The sequence below is a fragment of the Lithohypha guttulata genome, assembly GCF_036872675.1.
Source record: "Lithohypha guttulata strain CCFEE 5908 chromosome Unknown scaffold_2, whole genome shotgun sequence".
Taxonomy (NCBI): domain Eukaryota; kingdom Fungi; phylum Ascomycota; class Eurotiomycetes; order Chaetothyriales; family Trichomeriaceae; genus Lithohypha; species Lithohypha guttulata.
In genome coordinates, this window is record NW_027042751.1 from 1,765,836 (window position 1) to 1,778,074 (window position 12,239).

The 12,239-nt window shown below is 48.8% G+C and overlaps 1 protein-coding gene across 1 annotated transcript; it reads left to right on the forward strand.

Annotated features, from left to right (window-relative positions):
• Positions 1–7,132: 7,132 nt before the first annotated feature.
• On the forward strand, positions 7,133–9,186 carry LTR64_002762 (uncharacterized protein; the record flags this gene model as incomplete). The annotated part of the gene is made up of 2 exons (XM_064897128.1): positions 7,133–8,776; positions 8,842–9,186. The coding sequence occupies 2 exons, from the start codon at positions 7,133–7,135 to the stop codon at positions 9,184–9,186; spliced, it is 1,989 nt and encodes a 662-aa protein (XP_064756078.1).
• Between the last annotated feature and the right edge of the window lie 3,053 nt (positions 9,187–12,239).

Here is a 12,239-nt window from a genome sequence, read left to right on the forward strand (position 1 = left end):
TGGGGATGAGGACACCACAAGACCAATTTACGAGACCGGACTTCTTATTAGCATCAGCCATTGGCGATGGAAGAGTTGGATTCGTCAGGGGTATTGTCGGGATCTATCTTATTGAGAAAAGGTATCTATTGTGACAACTATGATTTTAGAAACTAGACAGAACACATGAATGACATCTGACATCAACGTTTCCTCATGGCACGTCTCTCGTGTCCAATCGTCGCCGTTGTCTTACGAGCGTTCTTACTATAACTACAAGACGTTGTGACAGGACAAGCCACTCGAAGCAACACGAAACATCTGGTTGAAACTCGACCATTCGGTTCGAGCTGGTGTATGAGTTCTGGTCCTACTCTTCGTACAGATGGTGAGGTCGCGAGCACACCACCACATCTGAGTTCGATGACGGGAGTTAATCACATCGTTGTGGCACGAAGTGCCTTCCACTTACTCCCTTTGGAAGGTGGTCGATCGATATGCGCAGCTCCTTCCCATTTCCACAGTGATGTTCTGCTGAGGCAGGAGCAGTGATGGCATGTGCAACCTCACAATATTGTGTTGGGCAGCTGCGACCAGTATGGATCGCAACTCACTCCACACCACCTTGCCACCTATCCACCACTGTAGCCAGAGCACAGGTATGTCGAGTGTTGTTGACTCCGTAGTCGACGATCTGGTTGTGCAACGATGACTTGAAAGTCAAACGTACAGTATTCGAATGTAGAACCACTCTTGATAACACAGCATGGACAGCACGAAACTCCACTCATGAAGGGCTCGACTACGTACATCACGCCATCAGTACGCTGCTGGACATCTCATTGACCACCACTGGAATATGGCTCGCCATCGAGATGGCCCAAAAATGGAGTATCCTAGGGTCCCCCAGACTCTCCTAAGGCATGCACGTAAGCGGTGCAACACCATTGCAGTCCAAGAGTCTGTGTCTCTGCAGTGCACTCCAGACCCTGCACCTATACCCCGTGGAGAATCCCTGGCTGGTTATCGTGGATCACTTGGTTCATCATACAAGTTTGGTGCAAACGCCGACTAAAGCCGAGACTGTTGAGTTCATTTGACTGCCAGTCATGCAAGGCTGTTAAGCGAAGCCTTCATGGCATGTGCTTTACCCTGTCAACAAGGAGTCGATCACAGAACAAATGGTAGGTTTCGCCGACATCAACGTTCTCGCTGCTTCCCTGGACTACTGTGGTTCGCGAGACAGACCAATATCGTGTCGCAATACAAGCATTGTCAACGAAGTGATAAGGCTTCTGGCAAAAGGCCCTAGTCTGGTTAGTGATAATGAGCACAAAATCTATCTTCGGAGTCCGACGATGATGCTTGGTAATCATTCAACCACCCACAGAACATCCGGAGCACTGTTCGTCAGCATGAGAGTTGGGTTCATATTTTGACAATCATGTTGAGGTGACCAACTACGCACTGATCTTGCAAAACGAGTGCGATCAAGATCTTGAGTTGGCATGTGTGAAAATCTCCACAGATATTCTGTCATCGGAGAAATACGGTGTTAGTGGACCACACCTTTTCATTTCTGTTGAGGACTCTAAAGAATCAACAGTGTTGTTAGATTGCCAATCACTCGCAATTAGGCATGTGCTCGACGCTCGCGCATGCTCGATGTCAAGCTCGTTGACGATCGCTGGTCACGATGAGATGAGTTCGTGTTCGTCTAGCTGGCGACGGCGTACGAGCAGTTGCCTGTGAGTGTCTTGATCTGAAGAGATGGAGCCCTGGAAACCGACTTGTCCAGATGTGACTGATGTCAATTTATTGATATTCTCTGGGGTGCAGAAGTGTCAGGGAGAAACATGCTCCGCTGAGCGACATGGGATCAGCTGCATGCTCGTAACATGGTTGTGCATAGAGGAAGAGTGAGTATAGGTGAATATGGGGAAGGCTTGTACAGAATACCTGCTAATTCTCACAGCCTGCCTGCTTATACATGCTGCACAGCAAGATATCAACAAAACATATCAAGTACGATGCTTGCTGTGAACCTTCGTGCTCGAGTACTGTACCACAAATATCTCACATGCTTCTGCAGGGCGGGTTCCTTGAATCTGGGTTCGACACGGATGCTTGAAACTTTGTTCTCCAGCGAAAACCAGTTACGCCTACTGATCTGGCGTCCGAGGAGACCCTGACCTGATGGCGGTAGTTGCTGTACGTGGGGGAAGCGCTAACTAACAGCACTCTTCTTGGTCCTCCGCCACTGGTACACTAGGCGATTGATTTTGCTGCCGTAGCTCCAATGACTTCTCCATCCTTTACATCCTGGATCGGACCCCGCAAGTTCGAACTGGATGCAGAATTTTGACTAAGAAAAACGACACACCCCTGCACGATTTGATAGAGCCTTGTCAACCTGGACACGCATATGGTAAGGTGTCATACGAGTAATGTTCCTGAATTTCATGCATTCTGTACCTAATAGCGCACCTCGTGCTCTTGCTACAAGCAGCATCGTTCAACAAACGAGGAGGACGCCTCCATTTTCTAGAGCTTGCAAATCTACATATTTTCTCCCCTCCATCCTTCTTGGGCAGTACTGTACCGCTATACCAAGGTCTTTTGAGATTAAGTGCCCCAGTACTCCCCGTGGGACTCCATCAATAGAGATAAGCTCAACATATCCACCGAACCAGGTCGTGCCAATCCAATGAACATCCACTAGACACGAGTCTTGTCGCTTAATTGACTTTGGCGGTGTGTGAAGGCACACTTATTACGAATCCGAACCAATCGCGTTATTATCACGCAGACCGCCATTCAGCTCAACTCATCGCAGCATCGTTTCCCGGCTTCTGATGTGCAAGGGCAGGTTTCTCATGCGCTGACATGTTTACCTGCAAGAGCAAAACGGTCCCGCATGTCCAAGCTCTCACGAGTGGTGGAGTAAGTGGCTGATGCTTCAGGCACAAATATACAGGCCAGGCCGTGAACGGCTCGCTAATGCATGCAATATCGAAAATCCATCGTTCATGCCTCAGGCATGAATAACAGTATACCAGTACATTTTGACACGATTCATCCGGTTGCGGAGTGTAATGGGGACGTAATAGAAAGGTCTCATGATGAGATTGGTGATGGTTATAGCATGTACAGCTCGATCAAACGTGTAGGCAACTGCTGCTTAGACTTCTCATTGCTGAGGGGCGGGCATCCTCCCTGTGCTTTTATTTCGATCGATGTTGTAGTTATTCTAAGACAGGGGATGCTTCATATTGCGAATGGACATGAACTGTAAAATAAGGTACTCAGGACAGCGCCACCATAGTACGAGGCTATCTGACAGTCGCGCGTATGGGTAGATTCTAGGTTCGAGCACATTACTGCCTATCCAGAGCCCATACCTATATCCCGCAAATATATGAGTGCCAAGTCTGCGTCTCTCCCTGTTAATCGCCAAGCGTGAAGCCCATCCTGATTCGATGCCCCGGTTCATCAGTATCAAGAAGCAATATAGAATCAAGTGTAAGTACCCGCTTTCTGATCCTGTCGGATACTCACGATCTTGACCTCAGGATATACACCAGCAGTGAATCATCCGTCAAACCCCTACCCAAAGCCGATGTGGTCCTCCACTGTGGTGATATCACAGATAGGGAGGACTGGATGAACATCCAGAGGCTATCGAGGAACTAGTAAGTCTATCAGCAGAACTCAAACGGGTAATACCTAGAAATCATGATGTCGACCTCGATCCTGCGTTTTGCGAACGAGAAGGCATGGGACACGATTTCTGCTCGATCGTCAAGAATCTCTGGACCAGCAACGAAGTTATCGGCCACGGCATTCACTACCTCGAGGAAGGCACTCATACATTGAAACTCAAAAACGGCAGCTCCTTCACAATCTATGCATCACCATGTACCCCAGCTTACGGAGTCTCAGCCTTTCAATATCCGACCAGCCATGATCGCTTCAATCGAGGATCAGTAGAACACGCGTAGAACATAGCAACTCCGCTGTCAATGATGCCCACAGACGTCGACACTGTAATGACCCACGGATCACCAAAGTACATCCTCGACCAGTGCGCAGACACTTCAAATCAAGTGGAGGCTGCGAGCATCTTCCGTCGAGCTATCGTCAGGACACGACCTCTTCTACACTGCTTCGGACATATACATAGTGCATGGGGGTCCGCCAGAGTGGCTTGGAAAGACGCTAAGGGCAGCGAAAGTAGTGATGATGACGAAGCAAGTATGGAAATGCTTCCTCCGGACTGGATAGGGAAGAACTCGTGCAAAAAGAGGGGGCATGCGATGCTTGGACCGGCTATCTATCAAAGTATTAGACATGGCGAGCAGACTTTGTTTGTCGATGCCGCTATGGGCTGCAATGAGGAGGGTATAATGGAGAGTCCGGCGTGGATAGTCGATCTGGATCTGGGACATAGCGAAGCATAATTAGGGCTTCTGGGGATCAGCGAGCTGAGTAACTAGCGTAATCCAGAAGCCGGAATATTAGCAAGAATGTTCCTGAGCGATATGAGTTTCTAGGCAAGCTCGACAAGATACTTGTGCACGGCATGCATTGGCATTGGTTGCATAATTCCAACGTATCAGATAGCTACACTGCGAAACGCACCGAATCCGACTTACCAAGCAAAGAAGACGTGTCATGCGACAAGTCTCGAGTCGACACGATACCAGTAACATATCCTGATAGATGTCATGATGTAGGCAGCTCGACGAATGATAAACACCAAAGGAAGGACGGTATGTTGAGGAAGGGAAATGGTATGCACCGCACGGGACGGAAGGCGGAAGAATAGGCGATAGCACTCGCTTAGCCACGTTATCATGACGAGGTACTTGAAGACCTGCCTTGTTTTCAGGGCCTTAAAAGAAACAAAACCTGAAGTAAGCTCAAGCCGGTTCTTCCGGTAGATTGAGATAGTGTGCGGTAGCTAACTTGATAGCACCTTAACAACCACAATTTCTTGAGCATCGTTTTAACGTATTATCGGGGCGTAATCTTTGGAGATGACCAACCAGGGTGTCGCGTAATTTGAGACGCGCGTATCTGGTTCGAAACGCGATGTCGGCTAATCTAAAGACCTTGAGAGGTCTAGTAGAGTCACAGGCATTGCCCAACGACAAGAAAGTGTAGCTTCTCAAGGACGATCCTCTATCAATGACCAAGAAACTGCCAACAGTTGCTGTGCAATGTTTCAGAGATTCGTGATACGAGATCATTGGCGCTTCAGCTAATCAATCAGGAATGCGGAGCTTGGCAGCAGTAGGCGATATGGCTAGCGAATTATCGAAACGGGAAGGAGCCGCCGACGGATTTCTGTCGTGCTCGCAAGAGGGGCGACAGGCTCGAATAGTGGCCTTGCACAGTCTGTTCACGTTAGGAAGAGCCATATGGTGTACAAGAATGCGCATACCAGTAGGCGAGAGGTTGGTGGTATTCAGTGTCTGTGCGCAGTCTTTGCTCCCGATATCGTTCGAGATAATTAAGCTTTTCAGCTGCATCCGGAGTGTTGTTGTCGTACTCCAGTGACTCCATACAGTAGGCGTTTAGGAACATCCCACAATCTCAACACATTACTCGAGTAGAGGGCGTTGGTTCTGCGAAACGATTCACATGTTGAACGTGTGGAGTGAGAGGGCCAACACCGTTAATGTGTCTGTTTGGGCGTGGCTCCTCACGTATTGCAGCAGGCATGTACGAGCCCAAAGTGTGAAAAGAACGCAGTCATCCGTTCTTGGTGTTGCCATCATTGATCCTGCAACTACGACCCAGCGATGCTATAGCCTGTACGAGTAGCATGAGCTTTCGTGCATCCTGTAACCTCCCGTTTCTTCGAGGGTTGGGGTCTACCAATAACACGGACTACAATGTCTTCTGGGAAGCTGTTGAGCCGTGCTGTATGCAGATCGTGCTGTGCAGTTAACGCCTCCAAAGTAACATGTGCAAATCGTAGTCGGCCGCACTCGTAGGAAGGCTAATCAGCTTGTCCACCTGCTAATGCCGCACTAAGTCTCCATATGACAAGGATTCGCTTTTGCCATTGTCAAAAACTAAATCTAATATCGCAGGTACTGCTGGGGCTCTAGATCAACATTGTGGCTCCGAGCAAAACCTATTTTGAAGCACTCTCACCTTGATGAGCAGTCGTCCCTCCACGCCTGTTCATTCTTGTCCTTAACCCCATCATCATCCCCGTTGTCGTTGTCTTACTCTGCTTCGAATATCAACAACAATTCTGGAGGAAGTATTCGCTAGAGGCAAAGCATTGTTGATAATTCCGCTCTAATCCGCAGCGGGTTCTCGTGGCTTGATCTTTTGTTTTGCAGTACCAGAAAGAACAAAGACAACGTATACTTCTAAACGAGGATAGAGGTCTACGAAGGTACAAGGTTCTGTGTGGTAGATTGACTGGTTGCTGCCAGTACTCAAGTTACTGGTTAGTCGCACTTGCGAGTTTGAGTTGGTCCAAGGTCCAATTTTCCTCACTTTACGAAAACGGAAGTCATCAACCGAAAGATTTCACCGAGCCACGCAAACACTCAACCTTTTGACAACTGCAGTCTATCTTGTAAGTTCCAACCTATCTTTCGATCTGGATGACTTTCGTGTGCAAACTCATCTTCAGCTTCAGTTGTGCATCGCTTCCTCCTACAAACGGTTGTCCCCAATACAACAAGTATTGTGCTGACACTTACTCAGTCTCGCGGTATTTAGTTTTATTCTTCGTTCTTCTTGCTTGAGCTTGATGCACACCTGTTCTTCTCAATAGCATTCTTGCTCCGATCGCCCGATTGTCGCACGAATGCCTTACACTCCTCCATCGCAGCTATCTCCTGCGACGTCGAAACACTCCACGCCGACACCGAGTCGAACACCCTCTTACATACAATACAATGCTGCTCCAGAATTCAGCTTCCCAACCACAGACATGCGGCCAAGCTTGCCGAGATCTGCTGGCTCCTCCTCGTACTTGACAAAGCATAGAAGGAGCCCTTCGACGCCGACTGGCCATGAGCCGCCAGTCGCGATGACAGACCTGCAGAGAGGTGTAGTTTTCGACCTTCATAACAGTATGCGACAGTCACCACCACCTGTAACAAACGGCTTAATACCTCCAGGCATGACCATATCTCCTCCAGAATCCAATCACAACAGCGACGATGAAGAGACGAGAGGACGCTCTCGACAGTTAGAGAAAGAGAACCTAGCCGAACTGCAAGCCGCCATAAGAGGCATTCGTGGTGAGCGCAAGTCGGGTTCCCCAATAAGGACACAAGAGACGATACAGGTCAATGGCAAAGCTGCTTCGGAAGGCTCATCTCCTGCAGGCGAGAATCGATTGCCCTTGTCCAGCTCGCAAAAAAGGGTCTCCCATTCGCGTTCAAGTACCGATTCTAACATCGTCTTCGAAGTCAAGCCTACCCACTCTCACTCACCCCCTCAACCGATATTATTGTCACCTAAAGCCACAGATTCGGAATCGGACGAAAGCGATGGTATTGGTCGGAGACCACCCATGGTGAGGAAAAAGTCTGGTGAACTGGTAAAACCTGCTCTTCGGCCACATTCCCGTAGGAGGCCTTCCAGTATGCCTGGTACACCTACCTACAACAAAGCTGTACATTTCGATTCTCAGCTCGAGCATATACGTCACTTCTTACAGGTCGACAGGCCGCTTGCAGTCAGCGCAGGCTCTTCTCCGGCCGAGAACTACGAGAGTGAGAGCGAATTTCCCTTTGGCTCGGATGAAGCCAGCGCTCGCTCTCGTGGTCCATCCTTTGAGTGGGAGATACGATTGGCCAATTCTCCTGAACAGCCTACCGAAGAGCGAAAAGCTCTCCCTGTACACGTCGAACGAGTCTTTCTTTCAGCCGATAAGAAGAATCTTATTGGTGTGGTGGTTGTGAAGAATCTGGCTTTCCAGAAGCACGTTACTGCACGCTTCACGCTGGATTACTGGAAGACCACATCAGAGGTCGCTGCAGAATTTAGTGATGACCTGAGCAAACCTGACCACCCTGAGATTGATCGCTTCACGTTCAGCATTAGTCTAGCTGACCAGGCGAACCTCGAGAACAAGACTCTCTTCTTCTGCGTGCGTTACAATGTCAACGGTCAAGAACATTGGGACAGCAACAATTTGATGAACTATCAAGTTGACTTTATCAAGAAGGTGAAAGCCAAACCTTCTCAACAGCCTACAGGACTTGGTGCGAGACCTCTGAATGCTCTGCCACGCAGCAGACCATCACCTCCCACATCAAATGGCCGACCGAAATCCATGCCTATCTCGTTCGACGACTTTGCTTCTGGCTTTGATAACTATGCATCTGCGTATTCCACATCTCCAACCTCTCTGATTGGTGAACCGAAGATCAAACTAAGAAGCCCACGTTCAAAGCAGGAACTGGTTCCTGATGTTTCCACCGCTCGACGTAGTAAAGGCTCGTCGCAAATGTTCGGACATAGATACGATTTCAACTCTTCGCTGTCTGCCGCCAAGAACAGCGCATACGCTTTGCTCGGCGAGCATAGTGGTTTGCCTCCAATGGTTGCAAAGCAGTCTACCCGCGAAATTCCTGTCGTAGCGAAGAGTCCAGCTCCCACAATTCAAAAACTGGAGAATGGCGTGCACAGCAAACCACTCGGCACAAGCGCTCCTGCAGTAACAGTTGCTCCTGTGACACCCAATCCAGCTCTGTTCTCAGAAAAGCCAGCACTCACTTCCCAGTCCTACCAGGAACTAGTGGACAAGTACTGCTTTGTAGGTGCCCCTCGAACATCGAAGGAGTCGATATCCACGAAATGAAATGCTAATGGTTGGCACAGTTTGGTACCGCCAAATCGTCACCAATACAGAACGCAGGGCTTGTTGTTCGTGCAACAGATGGCACTGCGGACGATGGTTCGATATCTGATGCAGACAGTATTGGAAGTGCTGAATCATCAGGTGCCTCCACTCCAGTAAATCAAGATGTAACGTCTTCGCCACCATCCGAGCTATCGTCGGTCAAATCGCAGACACCTACCTATTCACGGGCGTCTTCGCCCTTGCTGTTTACTGGATCTTGTTCGCAGTCTGGGTCAAACTCACCTGCTTTCGGATACTCACATCCTACACCATCACAAACTCTTATGGCAGAGGCACCACAAGCCACTGTCATACTCGGCTAGATACCTAGATCTCCGAGCGGCATTCAATCATGGCTCAACAGCAGGTTGTTTGGCCATCAACACCTCGCGTGGACACAGTCTGCGCATAGCGTGTTGAAGATATATTTGGCTTGACAGTCAAGGTACGGTAACCTTTATTGGTGTCATTGTGCCCCGTCTTATCGACCAATCTCTCTGCGTGTTTCAGCGCGACCCTTGCATATCTGGATGCGTTTGAGTGTTATCAATCTGATCTCACATTTGGGGATCACTCTTTTTCTGTCGAGATTGACAGGGCGTTGTTGAGGAATATATTGCATTTTAATAGACTCTCGTCACTTTCTCGTCCACGAAAACGATCAGACCTGGACTTCGACGAGAAACATGATCGACACGAAGCATTGAAGATGCCGCGATCAAGGTGAGCATGGATCGCGAGTGCTCTTGTGGAACTGCATGGCGTTGGATTTGTTGGGTTATCTGAAAAGTTTTCGCTTCTTGTCGATTGTTGTACATTGACTCTTCCACGCACCTGTTGCTGGAGAGTCTTCTATGCCGAAGTCTGTGATGAGATGTCATCCAGGCCATTCGTGACGCAGGTTAAACCGTGAGATGGTCGTTGAGGAGATGTGGTTTTCACGTTTTCGAAAGGTGGTGCTTAGTTGATCACTGGAGCCAGCATTGTCTTTGTGTATGGAGGAGTGTTCATAACGAACAACGGACGACTGGCATGCAAGCATGACCTAGAAGCCTGTTAGTACATAGACAAAACACACCTATCTTGTCTCCCTCTCAGAAATGATTTTGAGTTCGCAGTGTCATCCCTTCCTTCAGCCATAGTTTTAAGGGAGAACATCCAACCCTTATATCTTGACTCAAGGGCGACGTGGACTGTGCTGATGTTTTATATTTGTTTGTTGACATGTGAGCATGTGTGACAGATTCCACAGAAGAGTGGAGCATTTCGTCAAAGAACATTCCTTCATGCACATGAACGGGGGTTCCGTGACAGGATTTACTACGCGGTCCATTCTGTCGTTCCGCGAAGGACTTTGTGTGGACTCGGCGGCTGTCGTCGATTTCTCTCTGAACTAGACGGTTGTCCTCCATGGACGTTCGTAAGTTGTGTAACAAAAGGATTCCGGGGCGGTATTTGCCCTCCCTTCTTCTCCTTCTCATCCGTCCTGATGTGTACGACACGTCGTTCTGCATATGTGGAGTGGACTGTGACGAGAAATGTTTGCTTGCCAGCCATTGTACTGTACAAAGTAGAGTAGTACATTTCTTCCTTGCTCAGTGTCGTTGGCCACGATCGACTCCATCCACCCAGCAATTCGGCAGATGCAAGGTACGCGTAGGTTTCGGATGATCCTTGCGCCCTGAAGATCTTTCCACATTCCGTGACGTATGCCGATCTATCAACAGAAATGCTGGCTTGACAAGCTGATTGCGTGGTCTGTTCTTAGGTGCCGAATTGGGCGTTGGATGTCATGTCTGGGTGTCCATGATTTCTGCGACGACCTCGCGTGTAAGAGGGACGAAAAGAGAAGGTGGTGGTCCGTAGGACAGGACATATTTATTGCGAGCCTCTTCGAATCCTCAGAACTTGATTGAGAGCCATGGTTAAGATGAGTTGCTGGAGAACCCAACTTCAAGCAGGAGAAAGATTGAGTGCTCGAGGTAGGTCGGGAACTGGATATCTTTCTCACGACTGATCACAATGATATGATATAAACAGTAAGGGTCCTGGTACCTGACTCAGTGTAGATCAAATAGTAGCGTCAGGTACCCGAAAACCCTAGATGGTCATCCGTGTCTGGCCGATCGGACGTGCGGCCTGACAAACTCCACATGAAACTCGAAACACTTTTGGTCAATCAAAAAACACAGGACTGGAAGAATGGATAAGCAAAGGAGAAGGAAGAGAGAATAAACATATCACATCAATGTTGGGCATCAGCTCATTTCTATGTCTGGTCTCGTCCTACACACAGGTGCCTTCGCGTGACCAACAAACAAAAACAGGGCTGTCGCCCAAGCAAAGTCCGGACTGGCGGTTACAGCTCTCCGTTGGACATCTGGACAAAAACCGAGACCCTCCCACATGATTTACCCGTGCGAAATTGCATTTCCTTTGACCAAAATAAAGAGAGCTAGAGGTTGAGCACAATTCCTGTGCTTGCTACTGGTCCTGCTGGTTGCTGAGGCAGACAAACACACACACAAACAGACACACCTGGAATTTGCCGGGCCGCGTGATCAACTTCTAGGGCTGCAAGTACGGATCTTGGGCATGCACACTATGCCAACAGGGTCTTTCGGACCGCAATTGCACATCCACTTTTACCTGACCGACATGTCTAGCTGCCGAGTTTCGATCGATGTGTTTTTCTAATTTGCTGCAGGACATCTAGTGTTAGCAGACGGCTTGGAAAGTGCTTTGATTACCGTGGAGCGAAGTACAGATCGATGCCAGGTGCGGGTCTAGACTTACTCAGTTGTGTTCACGATCGAAGCAAAAGACGTGGGTTAATGGTGTGCAATACTTTTTTCACAGCACACGCTGGGGTTAGTAGTCATCAAAACAAGGTATAGGCAAGACGCCACGGAACCTCGAGGCGAGGAACATGGTGTGCGAAGTGCTTTGTTGTGCAGTATCACAGGTCTGGACTCACGTTGTAGCGCTTTGTATCAGCATGGGCATCGCCGCGGAGGAGAGGATGAAAACGATGTATTATTTTTCGATCGATTGTAGAGAGTATACTGTCTTGTCTTGGTTATGCCACCTGCTTCGCGATACAGCTCGTGCCGATGAGATACTACGTATGTTGTCTGCAACACCCACTTTTCTCCTTCTTTTGTGCTGTGTCCTTTTGGCGGAAAGTGAAGAGTGTATACAACGAAGGAGACCTCGCACCTTTGGAAACAATGCCCAGTCGAGATTCTATCAGACTGTTCGCGTCAGCCATTAATTCCTCGGACGTATGAGGAGGTAACTCCAACTCACTCTGTCGGTAGCCGATTCCTAGCATACACCTTGAACACAGATGCTATGGTGTTCCAGCGCTTATTCC